General features: G+C 45.8%; 1 protein-coding gene across 2 annotated transcripts in view; it reads left to right on the top strand.

The window, feature by feature from the left end:
• LOC147125109 (protein eva-1 homolog C) overlaps nt 1-19,571 on the top strand; it is a 38,125-nt gene extending 18,554 nt beyond the window's left edge. Inside the window, exons 5-8 of one of the 2 annotated variants that reach the window (XM_085997471.1) lie at nt 7,487-7,630; nt 7,714-7,785; nt 9,660-9,752; nt 11,344-19,571. In XM_085997471.1, the coding sequence (XP_085853597.1) occupies nt 7,487-7,630; nt 7,714-7,785; nt 9,660-9,752; nt 11,344-11,714 (680 nt within the window). In that variant the 3' untranslated portion in view covers nt 11,715-19,571. The remainder of the gene's footprint in view (nt 1-7,486; nt 7,631-7,713; nt 7,786-9,659; nt 9,753-11,343) is intronic. The other variant, XM_085997482.1, reaches the window with a different exon arrangement.
• The last annotated feature ends 859 nt before the right edge of the window (nt 19,572-20,430 follow it).

The raw sequence follows: 20,430 nt of genomic DNA, 5'->3' as shown, positions 1-20,430 counted from the left end.
TGAGAGAACTGTTTGGAATTCATCATTGCCAGTGAGATAGTCTGCTAATTGGGTATCACAAGATCGATCTAGACAAAGGAAGCCACTCAGCCTGTCCATCCAGAAAGCACACGTCCCCCTTCAATCATAGCATATAGCCATGTCTTAAATGATTGCCTCCAAAACCCTACCTAGTCTATTTGAAGTGTTAATCATTCTGTGTGAAAAGCATCCTGAAATCAGCCCTAAGTTTGCCTTTTGTTAGTTTGAAGCTGTGTCCCTTTGTCCTACTGTCATGTTTTAATTTGAAGTAGTGTTCTGGATTTACCTTTGTTATACTGTTTTATATCTTATAAATAAATATCTTGGAGGTCCCTCTAAAATGAATCCTTTCAAGGCTGAAAAGTCCATGCTGAATGAGTTAATCTGAGGCAGGATGGCGGTATTGGTACTACAATAGCCTCAATATCCCAGGCTAGGGAATAGCAAAAATATCAACCAGGAGTCTTGTTCCTGATGATTATCTGTAATGTATATACCTTTAAGGGGGGGAACTATGTTTTACAGCTCATGTATACTGCAGTACCAGCAGTGACCACACCTGTATATAACGCTGAGTAGTAATCTGTACAGATCAGTTGCAGTGTGAGCCACGTTGAGTAAACACCTGTTGTGTCTTATTATACACGGACGCAACATTGGTGACGAGGCAGGTTTGAACCTACCTGCAACTCTGCATCACCTCCCGGGGATTCGTTCCTGGAGATCAGTGGATTGGAGGTCAAGGCCAGAGACTCGGGCGTCGACCACGGGCAACCGCCCAGTCATCCAGCAGAGACTCGAGAATTGCGGGGGAGGCTGTCGAGAGCCAGGCTTGGCTTTCCAGTCGAGGTGGTCCAGCGAAACGGGCTGGCAACAGGTAGTGCGCAGACCCTTCCCGGACAGCGGCGGGCTAGAGCCCGACCGAGCGGCACAGCAAAGGGCCGAGCAGCGTCGACGGGGGAGAGAGAGAGGGCAGAGCACACAGGGCGCAGCCGGTGTTCAGGGGCCGAGCAGCGTCGGAGAGAGGGAGAGAGAGACGCGCAGAAACCCGCGAGGCGCCGCCATTGCCACGAGGACTGCCGAGAGCGGCGTTGGCAGCAGCGCAGGAGAAGCGCGCAAAACCTACAGGGCGCCGCCATTGCCACGAGAACCGCCGGGAGCGGCATCGGCGGCAGCGGGGGAGGAAGGAAAGCACGGGAGACGCCATTTTAAGCCATTGGGAGATGCCATTTTAAGCCACACCCAAAATGCCGAAGAGTGGCAGTATCACCGCATTTGACAATGAAGTCGAAGATTGGACTACATATGTCGAACGAATAGAGGTGTACTGCAAGGCAAATGGGGTGTCAGATGACAAGAAAGCGTCGGTATTGTTAAATTTAATGGGTGCAAAGACGTATGGTTTATTACAAAATCTAGTAACCCCAATGAAGCCAATGGAAAAGAGTTTTGAAGACATAGTAACGATACTAAAGGAACATTTAAACCCCACACCGCTGCTGATAGCAGAAAGATTCAAGTTTCACAAACGGAACCAGCATAAGGATGAAAGCAATGCTGATTATTTAACAGAACTGCGCAAACTATCGAAACACTGCCAGTTTGGAGCGGGACTGGCAGATACCTTAAGGGACAAGTTTGTGTGTGGGCTTCAAAGTGAAGGAACCCAGAAACGGCTTTTATCTGAAAAGGACCTTACGCTGGAAAAGGCTTTCAGCATTGCGGTATCATATGAAGTAGCAGCACGGGGCACTGCAGAGAGACAACAGAGACCACAAGAATATGGCACAAACGAAATGTCATATGGAACAGAGAAGTGCTATCGCTGCGGCAGAACACACGACCAGAATGATTGCTGGTTCAAAGACAAAGGGCTAGAAATTCAGTGGGCTTTGCGCCCAGTTACCGCCCAAATAGGGTTTCTGCGCCAGTGTAAGAGGGTGCGCTGATATTCAGCGCTGTGGTAATGGCGGCGGTAGCCGGTAGCGCTGCGCCGACACTGATGACGTCATCGGTGTGCGCAGTGCCCCGGTTCCGCCCCGCTTCCGGCCCAAACCCCATATTTAGTTGCGGCCGCCTCTTCTGCAGCGGCCGCAAACAGCGATTGAAAAACGGGGCCGTACTGCTGCGCTACTGGGGCGCTTTAAGGTGGAGGTGCGGCCGGCCGCTTTTTCGGCGGCCGCCTGCCCGCACCTCCTTCCCCGGCCTCCTCCACCCCCCCCCCCCCCCGCGGCATTGCCGGCTGCTTTCCGCGAGCCCGGCACTTCTCCGTGGTGCCGGGCTCATTTGCCGGCACAATCCAGCGGCGATCTCCCCGTTGCAGGCACCTCCACCTTAAGAGAAGGAAGAGGCCTGCAGTACCGCAGCCTGCCGCACCGCATCGGGTGGCGCAGCAGCACTTAGAGCGCTGATATTCAGTTTCAGCGCTCCAAGCAGTGGCGGGCACACCCTGGAATAGCGCCCGGTTCCGACTTGGGGCGCGAAAAGTGAATATTTGACGGTCGCACATGGCTCCGCGCCCAGCGCTAACTTTTGGCCGTTAGCCAGCTGGCGGGGCCATAGTGAATTTCTAGGCCAAAGTGTGCAGACAGTGTGGAAAAGTAGGACACATAGCACGAGTCTGCAGGTCAGGAAAGAAAACCAGCAATAAGAAACCTACCAAAGGAAAGTACAAGAAGGTACATAAGATGACGGAGAATAGTTCAGACGAACAAAAGAGTGATAATGACTCCGAAAGCAGGGAACTGAGTTGTCTGAAACTACATAATGTGATCACAACGGAGGATCACCGAACCATTTGGGTCACTCTCAAGATAGCAGGAGTCCAGGTAAAGATGGAATTGGACACAGGATCAGCTCTAACAGTCATAAACCGACGGGACTACGAACGGCTATTCTCACACATACCCTTGAGAGACACAAAAATTATTTTGAAGATGTACACGGGGCAAAAAGTCTACCCCAAAGGAAAAATAAGGGTGACCGTTATATATAATGGTAAGGAAACACCAAAACTAGACCTGTATGTATTGCAAGATGGAGGACCACCATTACTGGGATGTGAATGGATCCGGAAAATACAACTGGATTGGCATTCCATACAGGCACTGACTGTGGCTGACAAAAAGGATGACGACGTCACACCTGGGCGACTGTCAAAGATCCTAACTGACGCGAAAGAAGTGTTCCAGCAAGGACTCGGAACACTAAAAGGCATGACAGCGACGATTAAAATTGAAGAAAACACAAGCCCCAAATTTTTTAAGGCCAGACGTTACCTTATGCGATTCGCCCAGCCGTTGAAGCAGAGCTGGAGAGTCTGGAACATTCAGGTGTACTGTCCAAGGTAGAATCAAATCAAATCAAATCAAATCAACTTTTATTGTCATTGTTAGTGCACAAGTGCAGTACAACGAAATGTAGGCTTGCGGCTCCCGAGAGTGTACATTTAGATTAAGACATTTAAACATTCAACATACATTTGGCTTGTAATACATTAACATAAACATAACCATAACCATAATAAAGTGCATTGGCAGATGTGCAGGCTTTAGAGTTTATTTGTGGAGTTCAGTAGGATGACAGCCCTGGGAAAGAAGCTGTTCCTAAATCTGGTCGTACGGGTGCGAATGCATCTGTAGCGTCTCCCAGATGGCAGGAGGGCGAACAGACTGTGGCTGGGGTGGGTAGGGTCTTTGATGATGGACCGTGACCTCCGTAGACAGCATTTCTGGTATATGTGCTCTATGGTCGGTAGCCGGGTGCCGGTAATGCGTTGGGCAGTTTTGACTACCCGCTGCAGGGCTTTCCGGTCATAGTAGCTACAGCTGCCATACCATATTGTGATACAGTTTGTCAGGATGCTCTCTATTGTGCAGCGGTAAAAGTTAGAGAGGATCAGGGGTGACAGGTTACATCCCTTCAGCCTCCTTAGGAAATATAGGCGCTGCGGGGCCTTCTTCACCAGAGAGGAGGTATTGAGGGACCAGGAGAGGTCTTCCGTGATGTGGACTCCGAGGACTGGAGCGAGTGGGCTACACCCATCGTCCCTGTGATGAAAAAGTCATTGAGCAGCACGCCTGGGGAACCAAGGAAGGTTCGCATCTGTGGGGACTTTAAGGTAACAGTGAACCCGGTCCTTCACACCGTACAATATCCACTTCCGCGGATTGAAGATATTTTTGCCTCACTATCTGGAGGGAAACGCTTCACTAAGATTGATCTGGCCCAGGCGTATCTGCAAATGGAGGTAGAAGAAGCATCAAAAAAATACCTCACAATCAACACCCATAAAGGTCTCTACCAATACAACCAGCTGGTATTCGGGGTAGCATCAGCTCCGGCTATTTGGCAGAGGGCAATGGAACAAGTCCTGCAAGGGATCGCAGGGACCAATGTTATTTGGACGACATCTTGGTCACGGGCGAAAATGACAATGATCACCTTGCCAACCTGGAGCAGGTGCTCACTAGATTGCAGGAATATGGGCTCTGAGCTAACCGCCCCAAATGCGAGTTTTTTAGAAAACAGATCTCGTATTGTGGCCACGTTATCGATAAAGAGGGGTTACATAAGTCCCCAGAGAAGATTGAGGCAGTAGTCAAGGCTCCAGCACCGGAAAATGTGTCACAACTGAGGTCGTTCCTCGGGCTGGTAAACTACTACCATAAGTTCTTGCCAAATTTGTCTACAATACTACACCCACTGAACACCCTACTGCAAACTGGGGTGCCATGGAAGTGGAGTGACGAATGTAGACGAGCTTTCCAGAAGAGCAAAACACTAATCACATCGAAAGAGGTATTGGCCCATTACAACCCAGCATTACCAATTCGGTTGGCATGTGATGCGTCACCCTACGGCATTGGAGCGGTGCTGTTGCACAAATTCTCGGACGGCTCAGAGAGGCCAATAGCCTTCGCGTCACGATCATTAACTTCAGCCGAGCGTAACTATGCCCAGATTGACAGGGAGGCCCTCAGCCTAGTGTGGGGAGTGAAAAAGTTCAATCACTATCTGCATGGGCAGAAATTCACCTTGCTGACTGATCACCAGCCTCGTCTCCATTTTTAATCCGAAGAAGGGCGTTCCGGTGATGACTGCGCAACGACTACAAAGATGGTCACTTTTTCTAGGGGCGCACCACTATGAGATTGAATATAAGGGCACGAAACAGCATGGAAATGCTGATGGGCTATCACGCCTGCCACTGCCTACTGTGGAGAAAGCACCAGCAGTGGATCCTGTCGAAATATTCCATTCGACTATAGTTGAATACCTACCGGTAACTAACACTTGTATCGAAAAGGAAACCCGAAATGACCCGACACTGTCTCGGGTATATGATTTGATGGTGAAGGGATGGCCAACACATGGCGACTCACTGTTGCCAGCATTCTCGACAAGGAGAGAACAGCTGTCAGTGTGCCGGGGGACCTTGATGTGTGGATCCCGAGTGGTAATTCCACCCAAGTTAAGGGATAGAGTGCTCAATGAGCTTCATGAGGGTCATCTGGGAGGAGTAAAAATGAAAAGCCTAGCCAGGGCTTAAGTGTGGTGGCCAGGAATCGATAAACAAATCGAGGACCTGACCAAGAGCTGCTCAGGATGCCAGAAAGTCCAAAATGCACCACCACAGGCCCCTCTACACCCATGGGAGTGGCTCTCACCTCCATGGCAACGGGTGCATATTGAATTTGCTGGTCCATTCATGGACTCAATGTTTTTAATAGCTGTGGATGCGCACTCGAAATGGCCTGAGGTCATCAAAATGTCCTCCACCACCACAGAGAAAACTATTGCAGTCCTACGGACCATTTTTGCCAGGAATGGCTTGCCAGAACAGATTTGCTCCGACAACGGACCACAGTTTGTGTCCGAAGAGTTCCGGTGGTTCTTGAAAAAGAATGGGGTAAGGCATTACACATCCGCCCCGTATCATCCAGCCACAAATGGATTGGCTGAGAGGTTCGTACAAACCTTTAAGAAGGCAATAAAGGCTATGTACATTGACAACATTCCGCTGCAGCACAAGGTGGACAATTTCCTGTTCGCCTACCGGAATGCGACACATGCAGTCACCAACCAGGCCCCAGCCATGATGTTCTTTAACCGAAGGTTAAGATCTCGCCTGGATTTGCTCAGACCAAACATACGAAGAGATGTTGAGAGTAAGCAATTCCAGCACATCCATGAGAAGCCAACAAGGAGCTTCAATGTAGGGCGACCAGTCTTGGCCCGCGACTACCGAACAGAAAAATGGCAGCCAGGAACGATATGCACACGGCAGGGGCCACTAATGTACATAGTGGACGTTGGGGAGAGCATCGTGAGACGCCATGCTGACCAGATCCTCGAGTCACAGGAACAAGTCAACCCCATGCCTCGCCCATACGTACCTGGTGATGAACCTGACGTACAGGTCGCGTCTACCCCAGAAACAGTAGCATCAGAAGCTGATGAACCAACCGACGACAGGAGGCCAGAATCGCCTCCGCACCAAGAGCAAGACACTCGGGAAAGGCGCTATCCAGAAAGGATCAGGAAGCCTCCCCAAAGACTGAATATATAAATAGACTATTTTCAGCTAATGTTGCATGTTAAAAGTGTTAATTGTAATTAGTTTGATATTTAATTGTTAAATGAGTGTTATGGTACTGTTAATCTAAAAAGGGAGGAATTGTAATGTAAATTTAATGGGGAGCGGAACTATGTTTTACAGCTCATGTATACTGCAGTACCGGCAGTGACCACACCTGTATATAACACTGAGTAGTAATCTGTACAGTTCAGTTGCAGTGTGAGCCACGTTGAGTAAACACCCGTTGTACCGTTCTCCGCAGTCTGTGTCTTATTATACACGGACGCAACATTATCCACTGACACACGCTGCAAAGTGCTCTTGTGTGGATGTTGCTTGAGGATGGTGCAACAAAAGTGAAGCATTTTTGTCTTTATTTTAGCTTGATATTGATTCCTTTAATTTAGTCACAGTACAGGAGAATATAAAAAATAGCTTCCCTCACAGAAATCATGGTCCAGCATAAATTGATACAATGTTTCAATGATGAAGCAGCCATCTCTAGGCAGTTTGCTTGAGGAAGAAAGCAAGCCACATAATTCAAAGACAGGCATGTCAGAACGAAGGGTCATCGACCTGAAACGTTAACTCTGTTTCTCTCTTCACAGATGCTGCCTGACCTGCTGAGTATCTCCAGCATTTTCTGTTTTTATTTCAAAAATGTCACTGATGGGTTCAGAATTGGTTATAATCTCCCCTCACCCCATAGTGCAATAGCCTGCTGATATTCACTGTCTAAGATTCACACATGTAGAATAGCTGTTTTGGGTAAGTATGATCGGCACTTGTGGAATGCTTTGGGAAGAGAACAGGCGAGGAGGGGAGATGAGAAATTGGGGAAAAAATAGATGGCGCACTGCTTTGAATAACTTCTGTTCCTTTCAGAGTGCTTCACACCTACAGCTCTAAGGCAAATGTCATCGAGGTGCCATGGCAAACCTAATTGTTCAATCATTGCCAGTGTTCTGAGATTTGGTGATCCCTGTTTCCCTGGAGTCCGCAAACAACTCAAAGTTTCATATACCTGCGGTAAGAAAATCACAGACTGATCAATAATAAAACAGATACAAAAATTACCAATTAGTATAATTATTTGTATTTTTAAATTTCAGTTCCAAAAAAGCTGTTTGAAGAGGCTGGTCAAGGAGCAGTAAAACCCTTCTTAATATCGGATTATACTCATGGTATGAGTTCTAACATTTGTCTTTGTTTATGCAATTGAATTAAAGTAATGCTTTGCAAGTTATTTAGTTACTGATAAAATATTGGTCTACATTATAGTATTTATTTTGCAATAGTATTGTTACACTTTGAAGAGTTCATCTAACAACAAATAGTTCTTGTCACAAGTCATTGGTCATCTCCAAAGCAGAAGGAACTTAATTTTTTTTATATCAAATACCATTGATAGTTGCTGAAGTTGTATCTGAGCCATACAGGGAGTCATTTTAACTTATTGTGGGGCGAGAAATGGGTGATAGCGAATTGGCAGCCTGTTTTACACGTTATCCAATTTTCTTTTCCAAAAGGAAAACCCATTTTTCGCCCGGCAATAAAAGTTAAAATTCCCTCCACTGGCCCAAAGGTCCCAGGTTCGACTTCCCAGTTAACTGATCTTACTCAAGGCAACAGTAAGGATGCTACAATTGACCTCTGTGTCCCTGTACTTCGAGATAAAAATGTGGCCAGGGTTCTCAGACCAGATTGCTGCCCAGTGATCACTGCTACAAAGTGCACATGTGTAGATGTTGGGGAGGAGAGGATTAAGCTCAGCTGTAATGCCTTTAAGGTTGAATAGTCTGTGGTACTCACTATCTCTCGGATCACATGAAGACTGGCCAATTGAGCAAAGAACTGTAGGGATGTTTGTATACCATACCCCAATAAGGAGCCAATGTCTTCAGAAGACAAGTGGAGAAAATTATGTACAGATAATTTCAGCAGCTGGCATTTTTACAGCTGATCAACATCCACTGAAGAATGAGCATTGGGTGAGATACTGGAGGGCGACTAGTACCCATCGAACTGTACCCCGGGAAGAAGCAGCACAGTCAGGAGTAGAGGGGATAAAAAAATACAGACCAAAATAGGCATTCTTTAAGTTAGGCAAGAATAACCATAAGAACAAATGTAATAGGTGATTACGAATATAACCGTCAAATATATACTGTCTATTGGGAAATTTTGAAAGTGAATTTATTTCAGAGAAACACAATAAATGAAATGTATACTGATGAGATTTGCAGTAATTGGAAATGATGTCCCAATTCTATAAATTCAGGAATGGGCGGGTTGTCTTATGAGGAAAGGTTGGACAGGCTAGGCTTGTATCCGCTGGAGTTTAGAAGGGTAAGAGGTGACTTGATTGAAACATATAAGATCCTGAGGGGTCTTGACAGGGTGGATGTGGAGAGGATGTTTCCTCTTGTGGGAGAATCTAGAACTAGGGGTCACTGTTTAAAAATAAGGGGTTGCCCATTTAAGACAGAGATGAGGAGAATTTTTTTCTCACAGAGGGTCGTGAGTCTTTGGAACTCTCTTCCTCAGAGGGCGGTGGAAGCAGAGGCTTTGAATATTTTTAAGGCAGAGGTAGATAGATTCTTGATAAGCAAGGGGGTGAAAGGTTATCGGGGGTGGGCAGGAATGTGGAGTAATCAGATCAGCCATGGTCTTATTGAATGGCGGAGCAGGCTCGAGGGGCCGAGTGGCCTACTCCTGCTCCTAATTTGTATGTTCATATGTAAAACCATTGCCTTCAAAATTAGCCTGTGAACTTTAGGACACAAATACTTACAATGTCCATATACAATTCATTTGTTTGCTATGCTAAAGGACAAATTAACCCATTTAGTTTAACCTATTTCACACTGTATACAAATGTGCTAACCTAACATTTGCAGAGCATAATTCAAAGTCCATGCATATTATTTCCTGTAATTTCAGCCTAAAATTGGTTGAGCCTCACTCTCTATAGAACCCATTGTACAGTACTTTACTGAACAGTAGAGATAGTCAGTTTTGAAAGCACTCTCAGTTAGTTTGTACTTATTTGCTGCAGGTGGCTGGTATAATGGCCCAAGAATGTCCATGCTTTACGCCAAAGATGTCGCGATTGTTAGCAGTTCTCTGGCCACTCTTGCCCACATTAGGGGTATGTTTCTCTGCACTGCCAATGTGCCTCTAATAATGCTTTAAAATGAAAAAGACTAAATACATTCTATAAGTTGTATCATTTGTCAGCAATTTGAGAATGGCCCATTTCCTGTTAATTTGCTAACATTCCTCTTATTTTCACCTATACTTTGTTCTATTGTCTCCCAGTTATTGACAATTGTTTTAACACTGCCTCAATAAAGGTGCATATAGATGTTTCTCTGTATGAAAGGTAATATTTGAAGCAACTAGCTTGATTGTAATTTGAATGGGTCGATCTTTTTTGGATAGTTCCAAGATTGACTGTATTATTTGAATTCCCACTCGCAGGATCTCAGTAACAGGCCAGGGGTATGATAATAATGATTGAAAGTGACAGTTTTCTGGTTCACCCTTTCCAAGTAATGTTGCCATGTTTGGCCAAATCCAAAACTGGACAAAGAACAGGATAGAGGTGGGGCAGTGGGTGGGATCCTGGCTTGATTTTTGATGTTTTCTTTGCTGTTGAGGCAAATTAATTTGAAAACTTAATAATTAACGTCTCTACATTGTACGTGGAAAAAATGTACAGACTTTTGGATCCTGATATTTACGGGGAGGTGGGGAGGGAGCAGGGGGGGCAGTTTTGCATTCGAGAAACCCGGAAGGACAGGTTTCCCGCAGGTGCTACCGAATTTAACGGCAGGACCTGATTAACATTTTTTGTCTCTGTTTCCCAGCCGCAGCCAGCTGGATTGAAGCTGGCTGTTGGGTGGGCAGGTCTTTGGCACCAGGCCACAGCCGGGGATTGGAGAGGAGGGAGGGAGCAATTGGAAAGCTGGGGGAGGAGAGATCGGAGGCTGGAGGGGGGGTGGGGAGAGGTTGGAAGGGTCGGAGGAGAGATCGGAAGTGTTGGGAAAAGATCAGAAGTGTCGGAGGGGAGATTGGAGGCCATAGCCGGGGAGCGCAGAGGAGGGAGGGAGGGATCAGAAAGACGGGCGGTGGGGAGGAGATTGGATAGGCTAGGTCTATGGGAGATTGTGGCTCGGTGGGACATCGTGGCTCGGGAGGGGGGAGGATTGAATTGTGGGGTGTGGTGGGGGGGACAACCAATTGCAGGGATGGGGGAGGGAAGCTGGTTAGCTTGGTGGGAGGGGAGGAAGAACTCCTGCTCCTCCTGGCCCACAAGCAATGCTGGAAAGGCACTTACCTGCTGGATCCAACAGCCCTCGCTTCCCTTCAGCTGCCGGGTTTCCTGAGGCTCAGGAAACATGGCCAGCTAACGTAAAATTTAAAATGGTGGTAAAATGTGAGGCATGCAGCCTCATTAAAATAGTTAAATGACCAGCCCGCCTCCTGGGAGCGGGTTGGCCATCCACCTCCGTTAAAACCGGAAGTGGCCGGGTTTGAGGCCGGTTGGGTTTGGGTTTGATATTTTTAACATTTTACCATCCTACTCGACCAAACCCACCCATTTTGGGGGGTTAAAATCCCCACCTTGGTCTCTGGTTTGCATTTCAGAAATTTCCAGTACGGCCATTCAAAAACCAGATAGGTGGCAACTCTGTTTTCAGATTGGTTTGATTTTTGCCTAATCTGTTTCATCTCAGGTCTCCCAGAGAAAGTGGCCCTGTTCTTCGTGTCTGGCGTGTGTTCTGGCTTAGTATTCATCCTCTGTGCTTTTGGATTTCATGTGCTGGTGAGGCAAGACATTAGGAAGCTCCGTAGTGAGGCCGAAGACAACCAAGAAAGTGAAAATGGGCGTATCAGGATTTCAGATGATGAGGATGATGCCTCCTCCGATGCTTCATTTCGACAGTTGACCAGACAGTACAGGACCTCACACAATATCTTCAGCCCAGAGGTGGCAGCTGTGATGGTAGACAGAGTAGAGCAGAACGAACAAGCGGACAAAGAAATGTGGCTGAATAAGGAGTCCAGCCCTTATGCAATCCAGAACCTAAGTCAGCATCCAAGATGAAGGCTCAGCGTAACAAATGTTAATAAAGAGCTGTGAGGTACAGAGTTGAGGGGTAAAGATGACATCAACTTGATGAGTAAAGCTTGAGTGTTTTATGGAAAGGGAATGGCTTGATTAATGACAGTATATGGAAAACACAACACTGAGTCAAACCCAGACAGTGCTCCCACTTCCTGCAGATCCAGTGTGAATGCACCAAGAAAGTAAGTGTAGAAACAATGAGGCGACTTCCACAATGAAGACAGCTGCCAACCAATGACTTGACCTTTTCTGCTATGTCAGTTACTTTGCTTTCTTGACTCATGCATGCAGCAATTTGTTCCCTATATTTTCTTACTTTCCTTTGGACTGTTTCCTTTATTCTCTGGTTATTTGTCACTCTTTCCTCTCTAATCTGTATTTCTCTCACTCTCTAATCCTGCAGTAGAGTTGCCAACTCTGGTTGGACATATTCTTGGAGATTTCTTCACATAGCTAATAAACTGAAGTGTTCAAAGATAATGGGGAAAAAAACTTTTTTTTATTGCCGCAATGATTTTTCTCCTGGGTTGGTTACAGCAGTGTCCAGGAGGTTAATCTTTAATTCCTGGACTCCATCCCCCTCCATGGCAACTGTCTGAGGCTGAGGCAGACTGTTGGCAACCAAGAACATAAGAATTAGGAGTAGGAGTAGGTCATACGGCCCCTTGAGCCTGCTCCGCCATTCAATAAGGTCATGGCTGATCTTCGACCTCAACTCCACTTTCCCGCCCTATCCCCATATCCCTTAATTCCTCTGGAGTCCAATAATCTATCTATCTCTGTCTTGAATATACTCAACGACTAAGCATCCACAGCCCTCTGGGGTAGGGAATTCCAAAGATTCACAACTCTGAGTGAAGAAATTCCTCCTCATCTCAGTCTTAAAAGACCGGCCCCTTATCCTGAGACTGTGCCCCCTAGCTCTAGACTCTCCAGCCAGGGAAAACAATCTCTCAGCATCTACCCTGTCAATCCCCCTCAGAATCTTATATGTTTCAATGAGATCGCCTCTCATTCTTCTAAACTCCAGAGATTATAGGCCCAATCTACTCAATCTCTCATCATAGGACAACCCTCTTATCCCAGGGATCAATCTAGTGAACTATACTCAATCTGCTACCTTATTGCCCATTCACTTAACCTGTCTATATCCCTTTGCAGGCTCTTTGTGTCCTCACAGCTTACTTTCCCACCTAGCTTTGTATCATCAGTAAACTTGGATACATTACACTCTGTCCTTTCATCTAGGTCATTAATATAGATTGTAAATAGCTGAGGCCCAAGCACTGATCCTTGCAGCACCCCACGAGTTACAGCCTGCCAATCTGAAAATGACCTGTTTATCCCTACTCTCTGTTTTCTGTCAGTTAACCAATCCTTTATCCATGCTAATACCTTACCCCCAACCCCATGTACCTTATCTTGCTTAACAACCTTTTATGTGGCATCTTATAAAATGCCTTTTGGAAATCCAAATATACTACATCCACCGGTTCCCCTTTATCTACCCTGCTAGTTACATCCTCAAAAAACTCTAATAAATTTGTCAAACACTATTTACCTTTCATAAAACCATGTTGACTCTGCCGAATCATATTATGATTTTCTAAGTACCTTAATCATGGAGTCCAGCATTTTCCTAATGACTGATGTCAGGCTAACTGGCCTGTAGTTCCCTGTTTTCTCTCTCCCTCCTTTCTTGAATAGCAGGGTTACATTTGCTATCTTCCAATCTGCTGGGATCTTTCCTGAATCTAGGGAATTTTGTAAGATCACAACCAATGCATCCACTATCTATGCAGTCACCTCTTTTAGAACCCTAGGATGTAAGCCATCAGGTCCAGGGGATTTGCCTGCTTTTAGTCCCATTAGTTTCATAAAGTAATTAATATCAGTAGAGAAAAAGTATTTAAGTTCCTCGCTCTCATTTGCCCCTTGGTTCCCCACTATTTTTGGTAAACGTTTTGTGTCTTCTACTGTGAAAGAACGGCGATATACTTCCAAGTCAGGATGGTGTGTGACTTGGAGGGGAACTTGGAGGTGGTGGTGTTCCCAAGCGCCGGCTGCCCTTATCCGGTGGTGGGGGGAGTGAAGGTTTAAGGAGGTGGATGGGGTGCGAATCAAGCGGGCTGCTTTGTCCTGGATGATATCGAGCTTCTTGAGTGTTGTTGGAGCTGCACTCATCCAGGCAAGTGGAGAATATTCCATCACACTCCTTACTTGTGCCTTGTATATGGTAGAAAGGCTTTGTGGAGTCAGAAGGTGAGACACTCACCGCAGTATACCTAGCCACTGACCCGCTCTTGTTGCCACAGTATTTATGTGGCTGGTCCAGTTAAGTTTCTGGTCAATGGTGACCCTCCAGGATGTTGATGGTGGGGGATTTGGCAATGGTAATGCCGTTGAACGTCAAGGGACAGTGGCTAGACTCTCACTTGTTGGAGATAGTCATTGCCTGGCATTTGTGTGGCACGAATGTTATCTGCCACTTATCAGCCCAAGCCTGAACGTCATCCAGGTCTTGTTGCATGCGGGAATGGACTGCTTCATTATCTGAGGAGTTGTGAATGGCACTGAACACTGTGCAGTCATCAGCGAACATCCCCATTTCTGACCTTATTTTGGAGGGAAGGTCATTGATGAAGCAGCTGAAGATGGTTGGGCCTAGGACACTGTCCTGAAGAACACCTGCAGTGATGTCCTGGGGCTGTGATGATTGGCCTCCAACCACCACAACCATCTTCCTTTGTGCTAGGTATGAATCTAGCCAGTGGAGAGTTCCCCCTTCCCCCGATTCCCATTGACTTCAGTTTTACTAGGGCTCCTTGATGCCACACTCAGTCAAATGCTGCCTTGATGTCAAGGGCAGTCTCACTCACCTCACCATCCATGAGGCACTGTAGGCCATCAGCAGCAACAGAATTGTATTCCACCACAATCTGTAACCTCATGACCCAGCATATCCCTCACTCTATGATTACCATCAAACCAGGGGACCAATCCTTGTTCTATAAGGAGTGTAGAAGAGTGTAAGTGGTTTTCTCAGGCGCACCGAAAACACACCTCTTACTAAAAGTTCTGGACGATAGGGATTATATCGACAGATCAAACTCGGACACCCATTTGAGCTCAGCCGTATTGTGTTTAATAGGATTTAACAATAACACTTGTAACAGTACAAAACAACACAACCCTGGCTTGTCCAACAAGCCATACAGTGCTAAATTATCACGGTCTAATAAAAGAACCCTCCCGTGAAATAAACTAACACAGGACCCCAGCACTAAACCCCTCTAAGGTTTGGTTGGAACTTACAATCACCCCCTCACACAGCTAAGTGGTCTTGTGGATGTGTAGGCGCAGGCAATACGCTCACCTCGATTGCCCGTCGTCTTGCTTGCGGCTTCTTCCTGTACGTCTCACTCCTGGTTCCGTGCTGCCGACGTGGTATCCAAGTTCCAGTTTGAGTCGAGGTCCGTTGATGAGGGATGAAGAGCAGCGCTCGGCTTCTGGCAGCGTTCCGTCATGCCGAGCCCCACTCGGGAGACTCGTAGATTGATGCCGGGGAGAAAAAAAAACAGCCCCCGAACGGCTCCTGATATACCCAAAACCCATCGCCATTTCCTCACGCCAATACTGATCGATGTATTGACTTAAGTGATATGTCTGGACCCCTCTGTGGCCTGGAGTGACTCATGACCTTTGAAATCTTTGTGAAAAATGATATTCTGTTTCCCTGCTCCCAGGCCTGGCACTTGGAGAGACAATGAGTGCTGATTACTGGATGTCTGTTGTTTCCTGAAGTGATGGCCCCCATTAGTAGGTAATGGGTTTCAATCTCAAACTGAACTTGCTTAACTGGCTTATCTTCTGGAAGACAATGACCTGGCCATCTCCTGCCTTCCACGAGTTTCGGTTGGGATTGTGCTTTATTGATGGTGTCTCCGAGTTTCCTCTCGGGGTATTGTTCCCAGTAATCATGTTAAATGGTAATGACGTCAATCAGCTTGGGTTCCCTTCCACCCAGCCTGTCAGTGTGAGATGGCCGTTTGCATATGAATGCACCTTAGGTTAGCCTGGCTTGCAATCCTATTTCCTAAGCCACTCCCACAAGCTTGCCCAACAGTACAGTTCTTTCTTGGGGTTTTGGATATTAAATATGATTCATAAAAATGGCCAGAAAGCTGGTGCTACAAGAGAATGCCAGGAGCAGCACCAGGTGTACCTAAAAATGAGGTACCAACCTGGGGAAGTTGCAACACAGGACTACATGCATACTAAAAAGCAGAAGCAGCATGCTATAGACAGGGCCAAGCGATCCCACAATCAACGGATCAGATCAAAGCTCTGCAGTCCTGCCTCATCCAGTCGTGAATGGTGGTGGACCATTGAACAACTAACGGGAGGAGGAGGCGGCTCCATGAATATCCCCATCCTCAATGATGGTGGAGTCCAGCACGTGAGTGCAAAAGACAAGGCTGAAGAGTTTGCATCCATCTTTAGCCAGAAATGCCGAGAGGATGATCCATATTGGCCTCCTCCTGAGGTCTCCACCATCACAGAAGCCAGTCTTCAGTCAATTTGATTCAGTCCACGTGATATCAAGAAACAGCTGAGCGCACTGGATACAGCAAAAGCTGTGGGCCCTGACAACATCCCGGCTGTCGTGCTGAAGACTTGTGTTCCAGAACTAGCCGCACCTCTAGCCAAGCTGTTCCAGTACAGCTGCAACACTGGCATCTACCCGACGTCAAAAACTGCCCACGTATGCCCCGTCCACAAAAAGCAGGACAAATCCAATCCGGCCAATTACCGCCCCATCAGTCTACTCTCAATCATCAGCAAAGTGATGGAAGGTGTCGTCAACACGGGCAGCACGGTGGCATAGTGGTTAGCACTGTTGCCTCACAGCGCCAGGGACCCGGGTTCAAATCCGGCCTCGGGTGACTGTCTGTGTGGAGTTTGCACATTCTCCCCGTGTTTGCGTGGGTTTCCTTCGGGTGCTCCGGTTTCCTCCCACAGTCCAAAGATGTGCGGGTTAGGTTGATTGGCCATGATAAAAATTGGCCCTTAGTGTTAGGGGGGATTAAATGCGTGGGGTTGCGGGGTTAGGGTGGCTGTCGGTGTAGGGACCGGGTGCTGGGGTTTGGATGATCAGCCATGATCTCGTTGAATGGCGGAGCAGGCTCGAAGGGCCTACTCCTGCTCCTATTTTCTATGTTTCTATGTCTATGTTAACAGTGCGATCAAGCAGCACTTACTCACCAATAATCTGCTAACTGATGCCCAGTTTGGGTTCCCCAATATAATTTCTCCTGTCTCAGCCTCTAAGGGACCAACGCTTACTTTTGCTACTCTCTTCCTTTTTACATACTTGTAGAAGATCTTACAATCTGTTTGTATATTTCTTGCTAAGTTACTCTCAGATTCTATTTTCTCCTTTTTAATTCATTTTTTGGTCATCCTTTGCTGGTTTCTGAAGCTCTGCCAATCCTCAGGCTTACTACTATTCTTTGCAACATTATAAACCTCTTCTTTTAATCGAATACTATCCCTAACTTCTTTGGAGTCATAAAGGCACAAGATGCTATTCGGCCCATTGAGTCCATGCCGGGTGGCTCACTTTTCCCGTGGCGTTTTTATTTCTCAATGGAATGTATATTCATTCGAGAATTTTTCTTTAAATGATTGCCACTGCTTATCTTGGTGTCGTATTTGTTCCCGAGATGAGCTTCTGACCACATATCTGCGCCATCACTAAGACCGCCTATTTCTACCTCCGTAACATTGTCCGACTCCGCCCCTGCTTCAGCTTATACTGCTAAAATCCTCATGCATGCCTTTGTTACCTCTAGACTTGACTATTCCAATGCACTCCTCGCCAGCCTCCACCCTCTGTAGACTTATCCAAAATTCTACTGCTCGTGTCCTAACTTGCACCAAGTCCTGTTCACCCGTCACCCGTGCTCACTGCCCTACATTGGCTCCCAGTTAAACAACACCTCAATTTTAAAATTCTCATGCTTGTTTTCAAATCCTTCCATGGCCTCCCCCTCTTTATCTCTGTAACCTCCTCCAGCCCTACAACACTCTGAAGTATCTGCGCTCCTCCAATTCTGGCCTTTTGGGCATCCCCGATTTTAATCGCTCAACCATTGGCGGCCGCGCCTTCAGCTGCCAAGGCCCTAAGCTCTGGAATTCCATCCCTAAACCTCTTCACCGCTCTACCTCTCTTTCCTCCTTTAAGACGCTCCTTAAAACCTACCTCTCATCTGCCCCAATATTTCCTTATGCGGCTTGGTGTCAATTTTTTTTTATATAACGGTCCTGTGAAGCGCCTTGGAATGTTTTACTACATTAAAGAAGCTATATGAATACAAGTTGCTATTGGAGACTCTAGGACAAGCCTGGAAGGTTGGCAACCCTATCCCACTGTCCCCATAGTTGAGGTAATTATACTTTACACATGTTTATTCCTAAAAGAAAACTCCCATTACTCTCCCCTGTCCACCAGTCCCATTTTCCCGATGTTCCACTTCTCTCATAAATCTGGCTCTTGCTCTCACTCTCACGGACTGGGAAAACAGGGCTACCCCATCTATAAAGGAATAAACTTTCAAATTGGAGGAAGATGTGAATACCCTGCCTGCCAATGGTGTTTTTTAGCTCGTGATAACAAAAGCAGGAACCAGATGAGGTTTACAGAGAGGTTGAAATGGGGCAGGAGAGCGATGGATTGAGTTGGAACATGAGGTAAATTGGGCCATATTCCCGCAAAAATTAATTTTTCCAATTCCCTCCTTATGTTTGGGCGTCCCATCTCCATAAAATGAGAATTACCACAAAGACTAAACATTTTCCATGTACCATTATGTAGGACAGCATGCAAGAAGCTAACATTTTTCATATTAGTCTTTAAATATAACACGTGCTGCACAGTGCGCAGAACTGTAAACTATTGAAGAATTAAAAATACTACAGGTCTGGTTGTGATGCTGTGCAGCTTTAATACCCTTTGCATCAGAAAATGTCCAACATCAAAATAGGAATCTCCTAATCACGATCCAGCAGCCTCTGCTAGTATGTATAAATGTCAGGTTTTATTAATACGGCAGGTTATGCAAAGTTGAAATCACTTTTAGCAATGCAAACTGTGCAGTGTAATACAGGAAATAATACAGAATTATGTGATCTTGGATGTGCAATAATGCAATTATTGGCATAATTCTGTTTGAAGGGGGGGCTATTCTATATATGGCCTGAATGAATGGCATAGGATATTAACGCACAAATGCTTCATTTATTCTTCTGAAAAATTTCTCTCTGCTATTTTAATTGCCGTGTTAACCTGGTTACAAAAAAATTGCCTCCTAAAATAGCAGAGAGGAATTTAGACGAATGTACATTAATAGCCTGCGGATGTGTTGAAAAAATGAACATACTTGCCCCCTCTGGTGGTTATTGTGAATGGAGCAGTTTCAGTTTACTGTATTAGGAAAATCATTAGTTTCAAAAACAGGCTCCATTTAAAGGGAAACATAACTAAATCTGGTGCATAGAGGCACCATTAATCCTGAGATTTCTATGACTAATGAACTTACTTCAGTGGCATGGCTTCTATAATGGACCTAAAGCATTGCAGTTAAAAATGGTCTGATTTGCTTGGGAAAATCTTCATTCCAGCACTTCTTGTGATGTAAACAAGTGCCAGTTACCACCGTTTAAAATTTTGACATATGATTCATGTGATTAGTGGCAGTGTATTGCTCAAAGTGCTTCTTTAAGTGACAGTCATTCAATGTACTCTAAAGATTATATTAAAGTTAAATTACATACTTTTGTGTTAGATTGCTTTATTAATATTCACTATTTTTTATTTATGCAAATGCATTGAGAAAAAGCATGAAAATACTGATCAAGAGTTGTATTATAATGTTGTCTTTCTCCCTCCAATTTTCTCCCATCCTCTCCTGGACAAATTTTTAATATACATACACAACTCATTATGTAGTTTGTTAGTATATTTAATATCAAACAGAAATGATGGCTGAATTTTCCGTGGTGGTAGCAGGTGCGATTGGTGGCGGGTTGGGTGGGAAAGTTTTTTTTTTGACAGCAGGTCGGGAACCTGTCAACTCGCTCCCACGCGCATTTCCCCACAGGGTCATCTGTCAGCGTAGAGCTGACTTGACCTGCAATGGCGGGGTCTCAATTGAAATCATTATGAGGTACCTTACAAGGCACTTAAGAGCCTTTTCCCCCTACTTTTTAAATTTTCCTGCATGGCCACAGGATTCACACAGCTCAGGAACCACGTCTGTCAACCTGAGGCGTGAGTTTCGTGGCCATTGCTCCAACTGATCACTTGACGGCATGGAAAACAAACCAGAATAAAAACATGTTGATTACATCAGCTAACAGATTGATGGAGATTATGTACTACTTGAAAAGCTACTGGTAAATATTAATTTTTCACTGGCCATTCTTGGCTGTTGCCTTCTAACTGAACAGTAATTGCAGTGAATTGATCTGCACTATAAAAAAATGACATATACCATTTCAATAAATGTGTGTGGGGTTTCTGGTCAGGTTTTTCTCACAGTATACTGTGATTGTCCAGTTACACATTAAATCAAGTCATCAACCGTAACAATTTCATTCTCATCACTCATTCCACTGGTTCAATTTGCTTTCA

The sequence above is a fragment of the Somniosus microcephalus genome, chromosome 1, assembly GCF_052327205.1.
Source record: "Somniosus microcephalus isolate GS21.2 chromosome 1, FLI_Smic_1.0, whole genome shotgun sequence".
Taxonomy (NCBI): domain Eukaryota; kingdom Metazoa; phylum Chordata; class Chondrichthyes; order Squaliformes; family Somniosidae; genus Somniosus; species Somniosus microcephalus.
The sequence above is the reverse complement of the archived record's forward strand: the minus strand, read 5'-3'. Positions and strand labels throughout refer to the sequence as shown.